Source organism: Panicum virgatum, chromosome 1N (genome assembly GCF_016808335.1).
Source record: "Panicum virgatum strain AP13 chromosome 1N, P.virgatum_v5, whole genome shotgun sequence".
Lineage (NCBI taxonomy): Eukaryota > Viridiplantae > Streptophyta > Magnoliopsida > Poales > Poaceae > Panicum > Panicum virgatum.
In genome coordinates, this window is record NC_053145.1 from 36933059 (window position 1) to 36954452 (window position 21394).

At 40.9% G+C, this 21394-nt stretch overlaps 2 protein-coding genes across 5 annotated transcripts; both read right to left on the reverse strand.

The window, feature by feature from the left end:
- Positions 1 to 6791: 6791 nt before the first annotated feature.
- Positions 6792 to 14881, reverse strand: LOC120655735 (polyadenylate-binding protein-interacting protein 4-like). 4 transcript variants are annotated; one of them, XM_039933705.1, is made up of 15 exons: positions 14607 to 14881; positions 13212 to 13361; positions 12981 to 13133; positions 12728 to 12858; positions 12352 to 12536; positions 11669 to 11846; positions 11346 to 11537; positions 10852 to 10967; positions 9659 to 9728; positions 9543 to 9576; positions 8814 to 9085; positions 8403 to 8549; positions 8037 to 8126; positions 7301 to 7354; positions 6792 to 7203 (listed from the first exon to the last, which is right to left on the reverse strand). In XM_039933705.1, the coding sequence occupies exons 2-15, from the start codon at positions 13357 to 13359 to the stop codon at positions 7171 to 7173; spliced, it is 1803 nt and encodes a 600-aa protein (XP_039789639.1). In that variant the 5' UTR covers positions 13360 to 13361; positions 14607 to 14881; the 3' UTR covers positions 6792 to 7170. The 4 variants fall into 4 exon arrangements, with proteins under 4 accessions (XP_039789639.1, XP_039789638.1, XP_039789640.1 ...); XM_039933704.1 differs by having other exon boundaries at positions 9543 to 9579; positions 12981 to 13115; positions 14607 to 14879; XM_039933706.1 differs by having other exon boundaries at positions 12981 to 13115; positions 14607 to 14878.
- Positions 14882 to 17691: 2810 nt separating this feature from the next.
- Positions 17692 to 20620, reverse strand: LOC120655737. The gene is made up of 3 exons (XM_039933708.1): positions 20208 to 20620; positions 20065 to 20107; positions 17692 to 18106 (listed from the first exon to the last, which is right to left on the reverse strand). The coding sequence occupies exons 1-3, from the start codon at positions 20469 to 20471 to the stop codon at positions 17982 to 17984; spliced, it is 432 nt and encodes a 143-aa protein (XP_039789642.1). The 5' UTR covers positions 20472 to 20620; the 3' UTR covers positions 17692 to 17981.
- Positions 20621 to 21394: the final 774 nt, after the last annotated feature.

A 21394-nucleotide genomic window follows, 5' to 3' on the forward strand; every position in this document is an offset into this window, starting at 1 on the left:
ATGTGTAACCTGTGCCATTGGAAGGTCTATGAAATTCCCTTTCTATCTATATAAAGAACGTCCAAAACGGACTTCATATACGACATGGGCGTCATTTTTAGTGCGTGCTGCTCCTGGACTCCGAGGTGGACTCGAACTTGAGTTGTTTTTGGCCTCCAACTTGGTGACTCAAATTGAATTAGCCTTGGGCCTCCTTCATGACTTGGACACCCTTCCTGGACTCCTTCTTGATGGCATGCACCAATCATGATCGTATGCATAGGTGCCATGTCCTCATCATCCTTCCCTTCTTAATGAAAAGCCGTCCTCGGCATCGAGTGTGTTATAAACGTATCCAGCACAACACAAAGGATGGGGTTGCAACAATAAAGGGAACCAAAATAATGCAGTAGAGGGATGTGACCATGTTTCATAGTTTCTAGAGTGTCATCTCGCACAAAAAAAATTCAGCAACAATGTATGCTTCTTGATCGGAATGCGCATGATGGATGTCAACACTATCCTACAAAAGATTAGTACTAGCAAGAGACAATGTAGGAATATATTTCTTAACAACAAAACTAGAGGAGTATGGGATGACAATTTTAGTAGTATGCTATCCCTCTAGTCGATCACAATTTTGCACAACAAAAGGAGAATTCAGATTGTCACAAATGTAGACTTGATGTATCATATATTGTTCATTGTTGTTATATTGGCCAGTAGCATGATATGTGTGTCTAGAAAACCATGACAAATCAGCATATTGAAAAAGCCTCTCTTCTAAACAATTTAGATTGAGCTCATCATTTGCGCCAGCAATATGAATAGCATGTTTAATTTCAGCGCAAGTGTGTGGTTTTAAAAGATGTACAACAGAAGCATTTATCGCACAAATCATCTTTATCACAAGGAACATTGAGCAAGTCATCTTGTGACAAAGGGAGATCAAAAGTAGGTTTCACTAATAGTTTCTCTATAAAAGCATAATTTGCGGGGAAAAATCATCACATCAAGATAATTCTCACCTTTCGTGAGTGTGGCACCATGGGCATTACCTGTGTTCTCATTTTCAGCAGGAATGATAGGTGCATTTGAAAGTGATGGTTCTGAATTTGCACCTGAGGTTGTGAGCTCCTCATATTCTTTTGCATCATCCTTGTCCTCTTGTGTTTGTTCATAGTCCTGCAAATGGTTAGGAAAAGCAAGAGATACGAGAATAGACTGATCCTCTAACTGATGCACCTCATCATATGAGCTAATTATATGTGATGGAGTAGCAAAAGTTTCTCTTATTAAAAAACTTTCATATCATCCCAAGTTTTTGGTTTATGTGATGGATGTAAGGTCTCCCACCAAGTTAAAGTAGAATCTCGCAAGACACTAGTTGCATTTTTAATCTTCCTCCATGCACACATAAAATGATTAGCAAATATATTATCTATGGCTATTTCCCACTCAATGTACTCATCAGCACCTATGCCATCGTAAGTTGGTGGATACGAAGAACTTGTCATTGTTATAAGATAGCAAAAGACAACACAAAAGTATTATCCTTATCAACTAGCAACTTCTGGGACGGGAAGGTCAGAAAGCAGACCCATCACCTGATAAGGACACACCTATGATGCTTGAAATCTGCCCCAATCTTTCACGGTACTAAAGAGCCAACTACAACTCTTCTCTGAATTTGTTTGAATAAATAGCAGCAATATTGTGTACTTCTCATGGCAGAATCAAACTAGTAGAACTTAGATCACGATAACACCAAGTAATCCAAAGCAGAGATTTTAATACCACAATTAATAAAACACAACAGCAACAAAGATAGATGAGTTTATCTTATAGAATTGCAATCCAAACCCTAATGAAACTTCCACCCACAGCCAGCAAAGACCACAATCAGAAGTAGAGGATTGGAAAATCCAAGCACACACCCTGGGAAAGAATCACCTGATCATGCACTTCAGCAACCAACAAGGATCAGTAGCAGCAACTGGTAGAAGAGGGCCACACCTCTAGGGTTCCAAAGAGGACACCATGACTAAATACACAATGAAAATCCAATCTGCAGATACATGGGCGTCAGCCCTAGGCTATAAGGCACGCAGGCCAGTCTCAACCCCAAGTTTGATTCGACCATGACTCAAAACATACATGAACTCAACATGACCTGACACTTGTTTTGACAACTGCAACTCGTACAAAATAGATATAACCATGGGGTTAGATCCATTGGAAAGATATTGAATTATCTTTCAAGTACTTATATAGCAAAAATGGACTTTGTATGAGGGAGATATGACCAATTTGCTCTGGGCTTGTAAAGTTGTGATGAGGTAATCCGAATTGAGTTCAAATCTTGCTATCTTCAAACTCCTTGTTAGATCCGAGCCAAAGTCTTACCATACTTGAAAAAGGAAGCCTTTTCCATTATACTTTTGTGCAGATTAGCCCCAACAAATATGGCATCGGTTGAATTAGTGGTAATATTACAAAGAACCCCATCATTCATATCACTTTGCCGCCCACCAAAAGAACCAAACTAGATATCATGAATATTTTGATGAGCCATGGAATCATTGTTCTTCTTCTCTTGTACGTTCTTGAGAAAATTATCTCCTTTAAGTATTAGCTTGGTTTCCAAAGTTGCAGTATTAGCTAGAACACCCTATTTCACCATAATAGTTTCATTTGCATCATATATAAATGACCCAAGCTTGAATAATTTGAGGAGCTATGTGCTCATCACATGATTAAAGGACTAACATGTTTGTTAAAGTAATGATGAGAAGGAATTCATTTGTAAAAGAATTTATGATATTAGCTCATATGATATGGAATCAAATAAAAGGGCTATATTGATAATGTCAAACAAATTGTGAAGAAAAACAAAAACTAAGTGTTCATGCAATGATAATTGATGGTTTCTATCTATGGCTTGGCAATATGGAAAGTTCTTTGTCAAAGATCATGATTACAAAGCACGACAAAGATATGAAGACATGAATTTGAAAAATGGAATTCATTGCTGATGTGCAAAGCTTAACTCAATGAGTGAAGATAAGTGGTGAAGAAAACAATTGAGATAGCTAGAGCGAGGGACTAAGCAAACTTTGGTGAAACGACAGCTTACCATGTGTGTATTGCTAAGGTGAAGTAACTAGTATCTGTAGGGTTTTCGAAGTATCATATCTAAGCCTTGTTGAGAGAAGCAATGCCATGGATCAAATACATTTTAGATGATCCAAATGGAGTGACTTATTGATTCAAGTGAAGATTTTCATAATGGATGGGATTTCTAAGTCACTAGCTCAAGTATAGATTTGCTCAAGAAGAAATGCAATTTGAAGTCCCAAGGTTAACAAATTCAAAGTATGGCAAGACTGAATTGATTCAAAGCTCAAGTGGTTGGTTGCTAATTTACATTTAATCTTGAGTATAGGTATGTCGTACTATCAAGAGGGATGCAATATTGGTTGTTTGACAACACTCAAAAGTGCTCATAGGTTACCCAAGTGAGACTCCTAAGAGAAACTCCTGTGTACTAATTTTGAGCTACTTGGTTGACCAAGTTTTGACTTGGTGTACCAAGTGGAGCTTTCTATCTAGGTTTGGGCTTCTCTAGCTCAGTCCGGTCTAACCGATCTAGGGTCTAATGGCTAGTTTTTTTTTTGAAAAGATCGGTCTGAACAGTATGTGGACTGGACTGTGTTGACAGTTCAAACGGCTAGTTTTTGGATGTTGGGTATTTATACCTCTTGTCCCTCTTTTTTCAAGGGCAACTGGTTCCCTAGCATCTTTGAGATTTTTCAAGTTATTTTCTTGACCAGCAAACTCTCTCCAACCACTCTTTGTGAGTTGTGTTAACAAGATTGCATATCCTTTAGTTGGGTTGAGAGATTGAGTGTGTGTGAGCATTGTGTGAGCTCCTTGAGAGCTGCAGTGAGAAATCCCATAACTTGAGCAATCTTGGTGGCATCAAGGCAACTTGTGAAGCATTTGTTGCTCTTGGAGGTTTGCTTCCTAGACGGCTAGGAGTCGCCGGCTAGCTTCCAACATGTTGTGAGCAGCAGCAAGTTTGTAAGGGCTAGGACCAAGATAGTGAAGTGAGGAAGTGGTTGGAAGATGACCCAACTCAGTGGAAGTGAGGTGGAATAAACTCATGTGCTAAAGAGTTTTTCAACGGAGACTAGGATTCACTGTGGTGAATCTGAACTTCGATAAAACAAACACTTGTGTCTCCTTGTGGTTTGCCTCACAACTTGTTGTTTTAGCTTTTATTTATGCTTCCGCTTCGATCTACTTGGGTGTGCTTTCTCTGTGTGCAGGGACTTGCAAAATATACTTGAAATCATCTACAGAGACACCACACCAAGTTTGGTTTGTGCTAGAGTTCGAGGAGGGTAAGTAACTCTGATTTTGTACAGTTCCTATCTTAGATCGGTCTGACCGGTCACCCAACCGGTTGGTAGTCTATTGGCCTAGTCTAAGTATTGGACCGGTCTGACCGGTCAGTGTGCTAACAGTTGGATTAAGTTTGGTAAATTGCAAAAATGCCTATTCACCGCCCCCCTCCCCCTCCCCACCTCTAAGCGACATCCGGGTAGAGAGGTCTACCTTTTTGGAATGGGAGTTCACCAAGGTAGGCCACAAGGCGAGCATCGTCATCAAGTAGTTTGGAGGTTTTCATGCCTGTCCAGTACACGAACGGCCTTGGTGATCATCAGACCCTGATAACAGCCCATGAATGGCACGATGTCATTATTAGAGTCCGAGTCATAGTCATCGTACATGGGTGCCTGCCAGCATGCGGTGGCTTCCACCTCTTTTTGTCCGAGTTGGAGTGGGTCATCCATGTCCTTTTCTAGTGGGGGTAAGGAATCGGACTGCAGCGCCTCCCGATAGGCGGTGGTCATGTTGCTTAGTCCCAACAAAAGCTGGAGTCCGTACCGATCATGAGTAGGAGTCGGGTTAGACTTGTACTCGTTATCATGGTTTTAGATTAGATCGGAAAGTTGAATTTCTCCGACATCATTGGCGAGTTCATCGATGTCGCAGTGGGGTGTTGGAGCATATGCCTCTAGCATCCTAGTGGCGGCGAGGTGGATGTTGAAACCACTGGAGCCATCGGCGATGCAGACCCAAGAGCCAATGATGAAAGTTGTGCCTTTTTCAAGCATGATCAGTTGAACATAACCATTGAGTTCACCAATGGATCTTCGATGAACACCCCTACCTGGTGCGCCAGCTGGCAGTGTTTTACCACCAAGCTCACTGGGGGATACCCCAGAGGTGGTTGATTTGTAGGTAGCGTGTATTCGAGCTCGAGAACTCAAAGGTGTAAGCAACAAAAGGTTTAGATAGGTTTGGGCCATGAGTTGTTTAATAGCCTACATCTTGTTTAGTGGTTTGTATTACCTGAGATTGTTAAATTTTGAAGGGGGTCCATGTCCATCTTATATACTCTAGGGGACATGGTTACAAGAAAACCTAGCCTAATACGAGGTTAAGAATCCTACTCGGACACTATCGGGTAGCTTCCTACTGTATCGATTAGTTCTACTCGTATATGAGTACATTATAACAGGCTTAATATATAGGACATGCCCTATCCTTATTCTAGCAAGATCCATAACATGTAAGTAGTCCTGTGGCTCCAGGTCCGACAAACACCACCCACAGTACTATCCTCCATTGCTCCGGCCAGCGGCGCCGTCGCCATCTCACCTCACCGCCCGCCGCCCGCCTCCACCACCAAGCCGGCTACCTCCTCGTGGCTCCCTCTAGACCTAGGAGCATGCAGGTAACCCCAAACCCCCAAACCCAGAGGGCCAAAACCCTAGTATCTTCAGAGCATTGCCCTTCACCAGAGCATAGTCCATCGCTGGAACTTTTTTTCTTCCTTCATCTGCTACTTTCTTCTCGCTGTAAGTATGCTCGTAGAAGTAACAAGAGGGCTCTTGTTTCCATGTAGCTTTTGGCTTTCCAAAACTAAGATATGCTTTCCTCCGTTAGGTCGTTTTGACTTTTCTAGGTACATAGTTTTTGCTATACACCTAAACATACATCTCTTGATATATAGCAAAAACTATGTATTTAGATTTGCTAAAATGACTTACAGTTTGGAACTGAGGGAGTAGTATATAGAGAACAACATGAACATTGTTGAATATTCCATCCATGCCAAAATGTAAGGTCTAAAAGTTCAACCGAGATAATCTAAGAGTCGAACTCTCATTTTATAAAATTTTAAGCTAAATTTACATAAGAGACAAGTTGCATTGTGAAGAAAAAATTAGAACCATGATCCACCACTACTGCTAGATTAAAGGTGTTAACGCAAGCATCACAGTGTGGCAAGAAGACTGTTGGTGTCGCACGCACAAATCGCAATGTGTGGCAAGAACGGCAGTTAGGAGCAACACGCAGGGCACGGAGTAGACTAGAATATGGCAATTTTAGAGCAAGGCTAGTAATTTAGCTAGCTATTGACTATATCTCATTGCTATGTTATCTCATATGTATATTGTGCTATTAATTAATAATTTATCTTGTTTTCATTCTTTCACCAAGTTTAATAGAATTTGCTGAACTTACAACCCGGTACTCTTCTCTCTCCCCTCTTCACTTAGCCCGCCTCTTCTAGCTCTAGGCCTAAGCGTGGCTGAGGGAAAAAAAACCGTAGTAGATTGGGAGCGCATGCACCGACACTTTTCGCTACCAAAATGTGAAATGCGTCACCCACGACTCCGCAACTATCTGCAAGGCAAGGCACCCCTGCAGATCAGAATCCAGCAGACGAGCAGATATCAAGTTAGCAGTGTAATCCCCTTCAACTCTCAGAGATGCCTTTCAAACCTTACATCAGAACAAGCTGAAGGAACGCAAAGCATAAACATTACATTACAATGGGACAATCACGCATTTATGAATTTCATTTCAGGGTCCAACAGATGACCCGCAATTTAATTTACATGAAAAGTCGACAAAAATAATGAACTGCCTCCTGAGATGAACACAGGTATGGAGCAATGATGAGCCTTTTGTCAAAGCAATCCAAGCAGCACACAAGTCGGTGTGAGATCATCACCAGTTCTTTCCATTCTAATAGCGGCTTTTGCCTGGTTACAATCCCATCAGTGGGGGTTGCTGCGACTTTCATCCAGCAGCAGTTCAAAATAGTATGATTTAGAAGTTTCTTCCTCTGTATTGTTGCATCTCCTGCAAAAACATATTTCAAACAAACAATTAAGGGGACCTGACTAGTGCAGGCTTATCTGGTGTGCAAGCACATATGAAAGAGAAGTTTTTAGCTTACAGGTGCATAATAATACACAGGACGAGCCTGTCCCATCATCATCTGCTGCCCATACTGCACACAAAAGAAGTGGGGCTTAACCAAACAGTCACTTGATGAAGCAACACCATCACGTTCCAATTAGTATGGTGCAAATAGGTGCCCTAAGGGTGTATCCACCGCCCCCCTCTTTATTTCAAAAGTTTATACTTTTTCGAAGTAGGAGCTCATTTTGAGAAACTAGTAGACTTTTGAACTAAAGAGGGGCAATGGTTACCCTAAGGGGCACCCATTTGCACCTCTACCAATTAGACAGAAGGTGCTTCATATAATGCCAATATGTGAAACATGAACAAATTGAGATACAAAGCTGCTTGATCGCAACCATTGGAAATCTATATGGTTACAATAAGACAGAAAAAAGAACCAAAAAAGGACAGACAGAGAAGTATTATTGCCCAACAGAGCAGTTTTAAGTTAAGTAATGATTAATGAACAATAAATGGCAAAAGGTCATCATAAAACAGTTTGCATACAGCAAATTTTTAAATTCGCTTCGTTTGGTCAGCCCTACATGAGGTACCACATACCAGCACTGTGTTGATAATACATCCAAGAGAATTGAAAGGGAGGGAGGGGGGCGGGGCTCATAACATCATGCATGGCAGTTCTTTAGATTTGCCCAAGACATGATATCAGGGGATGGTAACAAACTGAAAACGTGAAGTTAACTTGATTGCAGGTGAAGTTTTCTCACCTGCGGCCCAGCAGGATGCATGTAACCCTGGGGTGGTGTTCCAGGTTGAGTATTATACATGACAGGTTGGCCACCATATGCTGGAGGGAACTGTAGTTAAGCAAATGAGTAAGTGACTATAATGCATTATTCATTTGGACGCAAAGTCAACAAAATAAAAACAACCCTCTGAAAAGAACCACTACTCAAAACAGTTAACACTTCATTAATGTTCAAGAACAATAAAACAGTACAAATATATCATCAGTGAGGTCCATCCAGAAAAACAAGAGATCCAAAGTCAGTGTTTCAGGGAAAATGACTTGTATGTAAACCATGATTACGATAATATTACTATCATGATGGAAAAGGTACTAAAATGCTCACCCCCATGCCCACTGGTAAACCAGGTCCAAGTGGTGCCGCCGGCATGTTGTTAGGATAGTAGTATGATGCATCAGATGCTGGAGGAGGTGGTGGCCTCAGAGATGCTGATGGAGTGAAGCTCTTGGCATTAGGATTTAGCTTGAATTCCTGATTAAAAAAATAACTATCACTGTTATTGATAGTTTGCCAATGGAAGCTAAACGTAGAGATGCTCATCAGTCTCAATGCACTTCCTGATTATATACTACGTCAGTCATAAATACACATTGTTTAGATCCTACGGTCAAACATTTAAATTTTGATATACAATATATAGAAGTTAGGTAGTTTGCAACTTAGATTGATGTTAGCAGATTCAGCGTGAAATGTGACCAGATGGGGTATATAAGCAACTTTTTTTGTCAGCCAGACCTTAGCATTTGGGTTCAGAGTTGACTTTTCTGAGGTGAGAGATCCTATTGAAGAGCTTGGCGACAAGCCATGAGCGCTTGCCACCGAGTTTGCAGCAATGCGCTCCGACATCGAAGACGTCGAACTACCAGGTCTTTGAGAGGATGTCACAGGTTCCACTGCAGAAGGATGTTTGACAGATACTGTTGAATCTGGGGTTTCTGGAGATTTGAATCCTTGACCAGAAGATGAGGGTTCATATGCATGTGAACTTGAAGGTGGTCCATCCAACCCTGCAAATAGTTGAGCATCATAAGGTATGCTGTTGAACTTGGATGCAGTTTATAGAAGTCAGAATAACAGAAAAAGAACAAAGCAAAGGATGAGCAGCACTGGGTTGACTAGTCTATTTGCTTCTTGACATCGAGAGCCGGTTCACTGTACTTAAGTACATGTTTTTTTCCACATATTTTTGGAACACTGAACATGTTGAATTTGCTTGTTGGGTGCGGAAATCCACAGCAACAGTTGCACCTTGTAAGTTGTAAATGTAATTTAACTAGATGGAACCACCCATTTAGAATTTATCTTCATACATTAACAGCTAAAAGGACCAAACAACAACAAGCAGGTCCCAAGAAACATACTTAAGCCCCCCCCCCCCCCCCCCCCAAAAAAAAGTAAGACAAAAATGATGAAATCAGCAAGCTACAAGTATAGCGAATTTCCAATTGATTCATTACCACTCACCTTCAGAAATAAGCGGTCTGCCACCACCAGATAACTGCTAAAAACAAAATAAGTTCCGCTCAGATATGAAAAGAGAAGTCTTCACATATATATTTAACACAATAGCATAAACTTACAGTATTCTCAGGTTGCAACTTTCTTTTATCCAAGTTGTCATTACCATCTTTGCTTAGCTTCTTGTCCAACCTAAGGCGCACAACAATGTCAAATTTGCAGCATGAATCAACTATGTTGTCATCTGTCCTAACATGTTCTTATCAGGACAGTGCAATGGACAGCATGTGTTACCATAGCAACTATTAAAGTGTCTACTTGGGAAACATGTCAAGTATAACCAGTTAACACTTTAATCACAATTTACATTTTATGACCTTCTAAGTTAAGCTTTAATCACAACTTTCTCTTATGTAATAATTTAGTAACAACAAAATCATGACAATAGGAATCAATTCTAGTAGTTCCATATTTGTATCACTTAAACGATAATTTGAATTATGGTAAAGAGTTCACTAGTTGAGACAACGGACGAAGAGAGTTTACAGAGTCATCATAAAAGATTAAGAGTTAACTATATTCTAGTGTTATCCAGAGTTCAAAGATTTGTCTGAAGTCAAAGTTAAAATTCATGGCAGTCAGCAGCAAGATAACCACTCACCCACCATCAGTTGTGTTTTGTAGCAGGTTAAAATTCTGAGACATCCAGCAGCATGTACGGAAGATTTAAAAAAATGCTAAGTTGATGGCATGTGTGCCAATGGCTAAGAACTGAAAAAAAATTTCACCCTATGAATGTGATTTGACCAACCAAATGTTCAGTAAATGAACCAGCGTTCTTCTATTTCTAAAGATACCCCACATTCTGTTCTATGTCCTGTTTAACGTTTCTTAGTAGAGTGTGCCATGCTCCCATCCCCAACAGTGAAAACATCTGCAGATCTAGAGCAATGTGGTCTTTGATACTAGTTGAATTACTTGCAATGACAACACATGCTTCAATATACTTTAATTATGGTTCATGTCACACATTTGTGTAATCGTTGCTCATATGAGCATGAGAAGCTTATCGAGCTAATGAATCTATCAGTAGGGTAGGTACCAGGGCTGTGACATGGGTGGAGAAGACGAGATAGAACAGAACACCTAAAGATCAACATTTTGATGTAATTGAGATTACACCATAAAAAGAAAGCTTATCGTGGGAGTTATGTAAAAGGTAACATGAACTCATTGGGACTGCCTTGAAAAAATCTTCCATCCAATTTATATGCTCGTAAATTGAAGACTCGTGAAAATGAAGAGGATTCTGTACCTGCTTTCGTCAATAGAAAAGGATGGGTCATCAGATGTTGGCTGGCTAACATTATTGGTTTGGATATTGGCATATGAATCGGTACCATCAAATATGTAGGAAGATGATTCTTCATCCTGCAGATCAAAAACACAAACTAAGGAAATTGTACATGTCATGCTTTGAAATATTGCATTACAATACCTATTGTCTATGTATATAGTGTCGATAGGTCATAATCTGGAAACAAAATCGTAATTTGGCTTGAAAGATCCTTAAGGATTAAAAATCCAACAATGCAGCAAGTAAACAAAAGACAAACACTCCCCAAACTTCTTCTGGCTAAAAAGAAACATGTAAAAACACCCCAGCTTTTTGAGAATGCATGCAGTCAAACTTGCTGTAAAATTTAAATTAACCAGCAAATGTGTACAATAGAGACTACCAAACATCTAAAACCGCACTGCTGTCTGTCCTGTTAAATGAATCAATATTAGTATAATGTAATTCTGTACCATTGTTGATGAACATGCCAGTGAATCCTTGGGATCAATGTTGGCTGTCCTGTTAAATGAATCAACATGATGTGTACTGCTTGGGACATTTGTAAATGACTTGTATTTGCTGTTATCTGTGTCTCTACACACTGCTGAATATTTTATCTCTTCATCATGGTCCAAGTCATCACCCAGGAATAAGCCCCTTTCCTGCAGATTTACAATACTTCAGATGTTTACTAAGATGTATCTGCTTGTATAATATAATTTATGCACTTCAGTCTTCACTAATATTGAATACTTTCAACAGTGGGACCAAAAACAGGTATGTCTAGGCTTACCTCTGCAAGATGAATATCTCTGGTATCTTCTCCCTCTATTTCTCTAGCTATTCTTGAAGCATGCTTTTCAAGTTCTCTCATATGAGGACCTCTCTCAAGCTTTGTGGTATAAATTTCTTCATTGAAAGTACTCTTTACCCCAAACAAAGCTGCATTGGTTTCAAACTGGTCCCAGCTCCTACAAACATATGATTGCTATAATTATCATGCAGCCTTGTACAACCAAAGCACATAACAAAATATATCTACACCAGAATACATGATTATGAAACATTCATTCCCTAAAACATTTTTTCTTCATTCATAGTTTTGTACATGTTACAGTGAAGCCAGATATGTTCCAGAAATATTTCCATCCAAAACATACAAACTGATGGGAACAGATGATTAGGCCGTTACTATAAAAGAAAAGTGCAACACAATGTCACAATGACCAGTCACATATTGCTGATCAATATTATTATTTATACAGTCTGTTTTTTCGTTGTTTAACATGTAACACTTGGTTCTCTACTGTGTTATTGATCTAATTATACAATAGATCAGCATGAAACAATTAACAGAAGCTGATAATGCAATTGACATGACAAGACATAAATCTTGATCAGTTAAGCAGATTTGTTGTTGCAACTAATGCAAGAAAACGAAAAAAAAACTTAAATTTGGTTCAGCACAATAGATACCTATTCCCTTTTCTGTCATATTTCTCCAGTTCGATACACTCTGAATCTCCATCATCTGGTGCCCACCGCTCAAGTTCTCTCTCTTCAAGATAATGAGTGCGGGAAATAGCAGAATCAATCAGTAAGTCTTTCCTTTTGTCATGGCCAGGACCTTTTGGCAGCTCATCACCACCAAGTGCTACATCCTGATAATTGATAATAGATAGTCACAACATAATAAACTAATGACAGAGAAACAGAATACTAATCCATGACACCTTGTCAATTCAACCAATAAAGACATCAAAGGTACCCACAGAAATCAAACAAATAACAATGGAGGGAACAAGTGAAAAATTTGTAAACCATAGACCATAAATGAAAATGAAAATGAAACCTTGGCCAAAACTTGGACAAGCTCCCTTGCTGGTATTATCATAGTCTCAGGCTTCTTTACAACATCAGCACCAAATCTTTGTCCTCTGGCAGAACTATCCTTTATGATCTGAGCCATTTTTAAGACAACTCCTGTAGGAGAAGCTTCAAGCTAAGTATTGAGCGAATATGACAATACAATTAAGGAACGAGAATCCTAATAGAAAGCTAAAAAGGATTCTTGAAAGCCGGAAAAGATAAAGAGAGAGGTGTACCAAAGTCTTTGTCAGAGTTTGTTGCATGAAAAATTCCAGAGATTATAGAGCCATTTTTCACATGCACATTCACGTGATGCCCAATAAGTTGTGTTAGAACATAGATTAGCCGATCCCTCGAATAGCTTGTATGCCCTAGTTTGATGCCATTTTCTTAATAAAAAAAGATTATCAACAATAGCTCTTGAATTTTGAAGTATTAAAGCATTTAATATGAGGTGTGATGTTCACCTGCACCAGTAAGACCACCAGATGATGATCTCACCAAATTTGTTTTATTGTCATGCCTCCCGCTACTCTCCCTGTCCAGCTTTCGATGGGACAGTCCATTCACAGAACCCCTACTCGGAGGGGCCATTTGCGGTTGATGACTCATCATTCCTGTATAAGAAACTCAGAATTAATGCTGAGTATAATAAGAAAGAAGCTTTGCATACACCACACCAGACACAAATTGCACGATTACTAGCAACAAACTGATTGGAGACAAGCATTTAGAAGCTGGTCATCATATTATGATATTATGGTTACATGTTTAGGTAAATGGCTGTGTAAGATCTGTTTGCATGGTTCATTACCTATAAAGAAAGATTTCCATCAATCTATAAAATTCTGCCATGAAGGCATCTAGATCAGAAACAGCATTATCAACCTTGTAAAGCTTATACGAAGCAGAAAAACTATGGAAAAAAGTGCTAGCTGGACAATCAGATTGCACATAACTCATTTAGCACACAACCAAACTAGTTCTTGCAATGGCAATTGGAGCAAAGGTAGCAATAGAACGATGAAGTTCTACAAATGCGATGTATGTAAATGATTGTGAATCCAGTTTGCTACATTATGTATACAAATACACCACTCAGAAATGAATTACTGCAAGTTTCAATTATCTTTCAAGAAAAAAGTGTGCTGCATCAAAGAACATATAGAGATGATAGCATATTGACAAGCAAGTTTGCAGGATGTCTTTTCATGTTCTCTAAGTCATAATGGTATACTTCCACAGTTCCATTCAGAGTGTGCAATTGGAGATTGTGTTTAAGATGTTAGAACTGAATGAATCTGGGACCTGAATGAATCTGGTAACATCATGATTACTGGATTGGCTAGATGCAACACCATCTCAACACAAGCAACAGGATCCCAACGACAAAAAGTTGATTACTGTAAACAGAATATGATTGGCTAGATGCAACATCATATATTGAATATTTTGCAACTGATTGCACTGCCCATGTCATGATAGCTGGAGCTAAACTGCAGCTGGATTAGCAGCAACGCGTCCACAGAGACTGAACTCCCACAAAGCTACATTACAATTGTTTCCTACCCTGCAAAGGAAAAAAAACCTAGCTCAAAGGCATTAGCTCATCACAGTGGCACACAAAATCTGGATCGCAGAAGCGGGTACAAACAAAATCCGACCGCAGCAACGGTTGCCCCCGAGCTTTCCCAGAGCCTACGCGCACCCAATCCCACAGATCTTATCCACCGCGCCTAGGTCCACGATCTCCAGCGCTCGACCGAGCGCGGGCCCGCGCGCCGCCCGTCCCGAATCCTGATCCGACAGAAGGAGCGGGGAGGAGGCGAGAGGGAAGCCCCGTGCGTGGGAGGGTCAGCTACCTGACGCGGCGGAACCCTAGGGTTCTGGGGCCGGCCGGATCGCCGCCGGGGACGGGCGTGGGAGCCGAGGACGCGAGAGCCTCCGGTACCGCTCGGACGCGTGGACGGAAGATGGCGGCGCTGAGGGCTCGCGGCCGCCGGGACTCTAGCTCTGCTCGGCGAGGGCACGGTGAGCGGCGGCGGCGGCGGCGGCGGAGGGAGGTGGGGTCGGGTTGGGTCGCCGTAGCAGCCGCGGTAGGGAGGCGGAAGGGGAAGGCCGAATGAATCGGGGTGGTCCGTGCGATGCGCCTGTGAGGTGTTGTTTTCACCTTTCTGGGCTCGGCTCGGCTCGGGCTCGGGCTCGGGCTCCGCGGGCGGACGGGCGGGTCCGCGGGTACACCGCGTGGCCGCGCCGCGCCCGCTCCTGTCGCTTTGCTTCCTCCTGCTGACCTGCTCGCGCCGCGCTGCGAAGTCGCGCGGGGTCGTCGCGCACCTGCCTGGTAGGCCGTAGCTACGCGACCGGGCCCACGGCTGCGTGGGTAACGTGGTACGTGCAGGGTACCGACTGGTCCGGCCAAATAGGCGAGGTCCGGTGCCAGTATACCGGACCGGTTTGGTCGGAAACCGGTCGAAGTCAAATTTGAATTGAAAATCCTATGTGCAAACGGTTTGTACCGGTTTACCGACCGGTTTGACCGGTTTACCGGTTGGTTTGACTGGTAACCTGTTGGTTTGACTGGTAACCTGTCAAATTCAAATTTTTTTCTTTTTTGGTTTAAATTCAAATGCCCGCAAAGTATACTAAATAAATGTTTGTATAACATGTTTTACCTTAAATGAACCCTCTAATCCTCTTTTGTACTACTTTTACATTGTATTTGTATACTTTTGTATGCACGTTTTTTTGTTTAACTTCAAATCCCCGCAAACTATACTAAATGAACGAATTTTTGAGAAAATTTGACACCATTAGATTCGTCGCACCTTGAAGTATTTTTAGGAATATTTCATTTTTTTGAATTCAAATTTGAATTTTGAATTTGGGCCGGTTTGATACCAGCCCAAACCGGAACCGGCCCGGACCGGTTTGACCGGTAACCGGTCAAATCGGACCGGTTCCCAATGATTTTTGTGAACCCTGGGTACGTGCCGGCGTGCCCCCGCGGGGTCACCCACTCAGGCGGAACTAGGTTGATGGTAGGGGGTGCCCGGACACCCACAATGAAATGAAAACTCAATGTTAATTATTAGAGAGCTAGCAACATAATCATGAACATGGCACTAGCCTCGATTCAGTTCTAGCTTCGTCCCCAACTCAAAACAGGGCACTCTCCTCGATTCAGTTCTAGCTTCGTCCCCAACTAAAACTCACACAATTTCACCTCCTTTTCTTTGCTTTTCTTCTTTTATCCTTTTTCTACAAACCTCCCTCATTTCCTTTTCGCGACAACCAAAAGTTTCCCGATTGAAAAACAACTATTATAGTTACAAGAAGAGAGAGAGAAAATGACTCAGCTCCTTTGTGCTGGTTCTTGCTCAGGAGATTTCAACACGTTTCTTCTAGCATTATCCCTACACCACACATTACAGGAGCAACGTGACTACGAGTCAATGGAGCGAATGAAAGATAGGGAGCCACGTACAAACCTCCATTAATCTAATATTCTAATATCACCCTCTTCTTGTCAACTAAGTTTCTAACATGTAAGGATCTAACATCTATCACGCCATGACGTGTGAATTGTGGTTGTTGCATCATAGACCTTGACATGATAGTCCATTAGCCCCCCCCCCCCCCCCCCAAATACAATCTTGGCGATCAAAAGAGTTAGGGTTATGCACCCCATACAATCTTGGCGCGATCAAAAGAGTTAGGGTTATGCTAAACACAAATTACTATTAAAATATTATATTTAAATTGGTTATAAGGTAAAACAAAATTGACAAGGACAATACCGGAGAGACTTAGGTCTACCTAGTTTGCCGTATCAAATGAGGCTCAAATCCAAACCGGGTGGGAATGAAAATGAGGTTCCAAAACAATTACCATGTTTTATTGGTGAGAAAAATGCTGGAATGGAATTTGGTTAAGTGAATTCCAGCAGATGTTTGGTTGAACACATTGAGAAATCCAAGTTGCGCATCCTGGCAACACAAGGAGGAAGGTAGGAACCGAGATCGATTGTAGATATGCGCGAATTACATCTCAATATATGCAAAACAAAATTAGATTTGTAGAATTATCTGAAGCTAGTGACTTGATTCAAGCTGGCTCGTTTTCTCATGGGGTTGCATGATTCTAGCATATCCAAAACAATCCTTGCTTGCCTCTCTGTAGGTTTTGACCTAATTGGCATTAAACCTTTTGTTATGGTATGACAATGAGAACAATTTAACAAGGAGCTAGACCAAGTGGCAAGAATGGATCTTATAATAGGGGTTTTTAGAGGTGTCAATTGGTGACCCTTAGGTGCCCCTCCAACCCTCTTTACTTCAGAATTTTGAACTAATTTTCCAAATTGAGATCTCATTTTGGAGAATTAGTACAAAAAATCAATTAAAGAGGGTTGGAGGTGCACCTAAGGATCACCAATTTACATCCCTAGGGGTTTTGTTGCAAGCGGTGATTATCTCAAGGAGTTAGTAGTATGGTTTTTTGACAACATTTGGGTGTCGCCGATGATATGGCTTGGGGAACTAATGACATATTTACACAGGGGTCAACATGTCCTTGGCGTGGTGAGGAGCAGAACTCAATAGGGCATGATCTCTGATTTGGAGAGCTTCTTTAGTTATATGTCATTTCTGCCTGAATTGAGTTACAATTCCAATTCCAGTTTGGTGTTGCCACCAAATAGCAGAATTGCCGAATACCATCCAATTCTTCCCCACCTCCCAATTCCCATTCACCAATTCAGGACTCAACCCAATTCCAATTCTCCAATCCCTCCTCCCAATTCTCATTCTTCAATTGCGGTTACAAATCTAAGAAGCAAGCAGGGCCTTATGTATATTGTCTTCCAATAACCGGTGTTCGCTCAACAGCAATTTCGATTTTCACATGAGAAATTTATTACTTGATTAATTTCACATGAAAGATTTCAACTTGGTGAACAGGCATTACCGGAGATCCTTCACTTCAATGAATTAAAGCTTCGTAGTAGAATACAAACTAGATGCCATCATAAACACCGCATCAGTACATTATGGTTAAGTTCCAGGGTAAAAAAAAGAGACATCAACCACTGCAGTCTCCACTCTCCAGAGAGTTCAGTCTTCATCGACAAACTGGGAACCCTTGTGTCTATCCAAAAGTGGATCTCTGTTCATCTGGCAATAACCATCTAAAATTTTGCTACAAGGGAAGAAATACAATAAGCACCTTACAGGCTGCAACTAGGCAGTGACCGGGGCTTCAACTTTGGGGGCATCTTGTAGTTTCTTCTGTGATTCCTTTATGTACTTCCACCCACGTTTGTTAACCCCACTGATCCTAGTTGGAGCATCTGCGGCTTGAACACCTGCAAGCGAATTCATTTTGAAACCAACCAAACAAATTCTAGGAACTATAATGAAAACTAAAGCAAGTTGTATACTATTTTATTTTGTGTTATCCTACCTACACATGTACACATGATTTTATATGAGATAACAGAAGAAGCACTCTGAAAGGCTTTGACAGTGTGATTTTTTTTATTTACTTTTTTTGCTATTGTCCTCCCTGACTGTTGGTTGATTGCTGAGCAGCAGCCAACAGTAACTAGACTATGACAAACAGAAACAGCAAACAGGAAAAGGTGGAGGGGAAAGCAGTCAAGGCATCATGGATTCTATCATGATCAAAACACACGTGGAGAATAGCACACTAATAAGAAACATACCCAACAATTTTTGAACACAATGCAAAACAAATGTACACATAAATATGTCTATCTGTCCACTGGATATTCTGAATGTTGTCTTTATACCCTCATAATATAAACTACATAACAAAAACGATGTTATAAGAATGATATGTTAAAAAAAACAGATGAGTGAATAAGATATTATGCTCACAAGACACAGAGAACATGAGTCGATTTTCAAGCTACAACATAATCGGTAAAATATTTGAACTCAATGCAGTATATAAAATACTATGCCTCCACGGACCTTAGACATCACAGATAATGTATTACTCAGGTTGACTAAGCTGGGATAAAAACACTTGGTCACCTGGAGCAATCACCACCTCAGTTTTTATTCCACATAACTAGAAGCAATTTCTTCAGAGAAATAGGAATTATAATCAAGAAACAATATCTTAAACATGTTATCCTTCTTCTATTAACAAAATTCCAAGAGAATAAATCCAACCATTCAATTCTGGCAGCTGATAATCTTTATGTCCAAACATCTAATTCTTGATTTTTCACATGTTCTGAACCATTCTGTATGTACTTTTTTATGGAAATCTTCATACAGTTGCAATTTGATGACCTACTGCATTTATTTTTTCTTGATTGGAAAAAACAAAAACTGCAAGAGAATATTAATAGTAATGGATATTTGTGTACTAACTATCCAACCATTCAATTCTAGCAGTTGATAATATTAGTGTCCAAACATCTAAACTCTTGATTTTTTTTCTCATGCCCTGAAACATTCTGTGTATACTCTTTTCTCTTCATACAGTTGCAATTTGGTGACCTCCTGTGTTTCTTTTTCTTGATTGGAAAAAACAAAAACTGCAAGAGAATAAAAATAGTAATGGATACTTGTCTGCTAACTATCCAACCATTCAATTCTCGGCAGTTGATAATATTAACGTGTCCAAACATCTAAACTCTTGATTTTTCATGTTCTAAAAGTCTCTATACTTTTTATGCGAATCTTCACACAGTTGCAATTTTCTGACTTGTGTTTCTTTTTCTTGATTGGAAAAGATATCACACTGTACATATGCTCCACCAGCTACTGTTCCATCGTTACAGTTGTACAGAATGTGTATGTCCTAAAATGCCTCAATAGCAGTGCTTCCTTCTAGTTAGATCAAACAATTAACTAGATAAGTGGTATGTCCTTTAATTTGGCTGAGTGAAAAATTTGATATTGTCGATGAAAAGTATTCCATTGCTAAGCCATTAACGAGTACAGGGACTGGTCCACCATCGTGAGAAGTCATCTCAAAATCAGAATTGTCAGTCACAGAGAAATCATTTTGATTACCCAGGAGAAGAAAAATTGAAGGATCAGCAGCTGCATTTATTGATGTCTAAGTGCAACTATCTTCTGCATATTCCACAATCTAGATGTGACAAGTTCTTTAGGAATGTCAACTAGTGAAATCCCTAATCTCGATTCGTATAAAAACACTCTGAATCATGGATGTGTGGTGCACATATCACAAATGTGCTTTTGCAAGAGGGAAATTGAACAAGCAGTTGATGAGAACAACAATAACGTCAAGCAAGAGTTCGAGAATGTGGCAAACACTAACCTGCTTTGTACCGAATCCCCCACGCCTTCCCATGCCGACCGTCCTGCATTGCGAAAATCATAATAAACCAATCGAAATGGAATAAGAAAGGGAAAAAATCAGCGCACGCGCGCACAGAGAAGGGGCTCGAGCGAGTGGATTACCTTGTAGAGGTTGATCTTGGTGATCTGGTAGGAGACGTCGCGCCAAGTGGTCTTGGCAACCTTGTACCCGACGCCCCACCCCGGCAGGAACTGGACCACGTCGAACAGGTTCTTCTTCCTCTTCTTCGCCTCCTTCGCCGTCGCCTCGGCTGCCGCCGCCGCCCCCTCCGCCGGCGGCGCAGTGCTGGTACTCAGGGCTCTCTGCGCCGTCGGCGGCGCGACCCCGAGGGACCGCCGGAGCAGGCCCATCGCCCGCTGGGCCATGGCCACCGGGAGCCGGAGGTGGGTCTCGACGTGATCAGGGCAGGTGGCAGCCGAAGGAGGAGGATGCGAGCTCCGGCGAGTCGGTGTGAGGGGGCGAGGCGGCGGCCGGGGCTAGGGTTTTGCGTGGATTTGGCGGAGTGGGTTTGGATAGATCCGGGCCGTTCACAGTCGATGTTTGGACGGACGACAGCAACGTCGTTCACTCGGGCAAAAATCGTTCGATTGACTACTTGAGTTCACGCAAAGTCGCAAACTGTGAAACAAGAGATTTGTGAAATTTAAAAGTCCACATTGGGCAATGGCCAAATCCAGCGATGAAATTTCAAAATATTTGAGAGACGAAAAAGGCTTGAGTACGAATTAAGTACAACTATGAATTAAGGGCTTGTTTGGATGTCTTAATTTTGAGAAACCATGAAACCTAGAAACTAAAGCTTTAGAAGCAACAGTGTGCACTGTGCATAACCATTATTTTATTAAAAAAGTAAATTACAGTTATCATAAAGAACTTGTATAATTATATCACTTTTAACTCAATAAGTGGCAAAAATACACAAATAGATGCATGAACTTGTCAAATGTGTGTATGGTTACAAAAGATTACAATCTTAACAATACCTTAGTTTTTAAACTATAAGGTTTGTATCCAAACATCCGATAGTTTTTCAAAACCATAGTATTTGATAAAATCATGGCATTTTTCTAAAACTTCAAAAATAATTTCCATCTAAATAGGACATAAACCATTTAATGCATTATCACATAAATGAGATAAAGCCAATTCTCAAGGCTTATTGCATACATGATTTCAATCGCTAGGACGATCTAATTCTGTGTGTTTTTTTTTCATTCCAGCGTTTTAGAATTCCTCCGTTCCAAAGGGATCCTAAAAGTTTTCAACCTCTTGGCACAGCGGCTTCTAT

Bases quoted from the DNA above. Each gene is read 5' to 3' on its own strand.
- LOC120655735 (XM_039933703.1), bottom strand. From the start codon at position 13,359: ATGATGAGTCATCAACCGCAAATGGCCCCTCCGAGTAGGGGTTCTGTG. The intron at 10,968-11,345 runs GTACAGAATTAC...TTTGATCTGCAG, and splicing joins TGGCATGTTCATCAACAATG to GATGAAGAATCATCTTCCTA. The intron at 8,127-8,402 runs GTGAGCATTTTA...GCTTAACTACAG, and splicing joins GTTTACCAGTGGGCATGGGG to TTCCCTCCAGCATATGGTGG.
- LOC120655737 (XM_039933708.1), bottom strand. From the start codon at position 20,471: ATGGCCCAGCGGGCGATGGGCCTGCTCCGGCGGTCCCTCGGGGTCGCG. The intron at 20,108-20,207 runs GTAATCCACTCG...TTCGCAATGCAG, and splicing joins CCAAGATCAACCTCTACAAG to GACGGTCGGCATGGGAAGGC. The intron at 18,107-20,064 runs GTTAGTGTTTGC...ATTCGCTTGCAG, and splicing joins GGGGATTCGGTACAAAGCAG to GTGTTCAAGCCGCAGATGCT.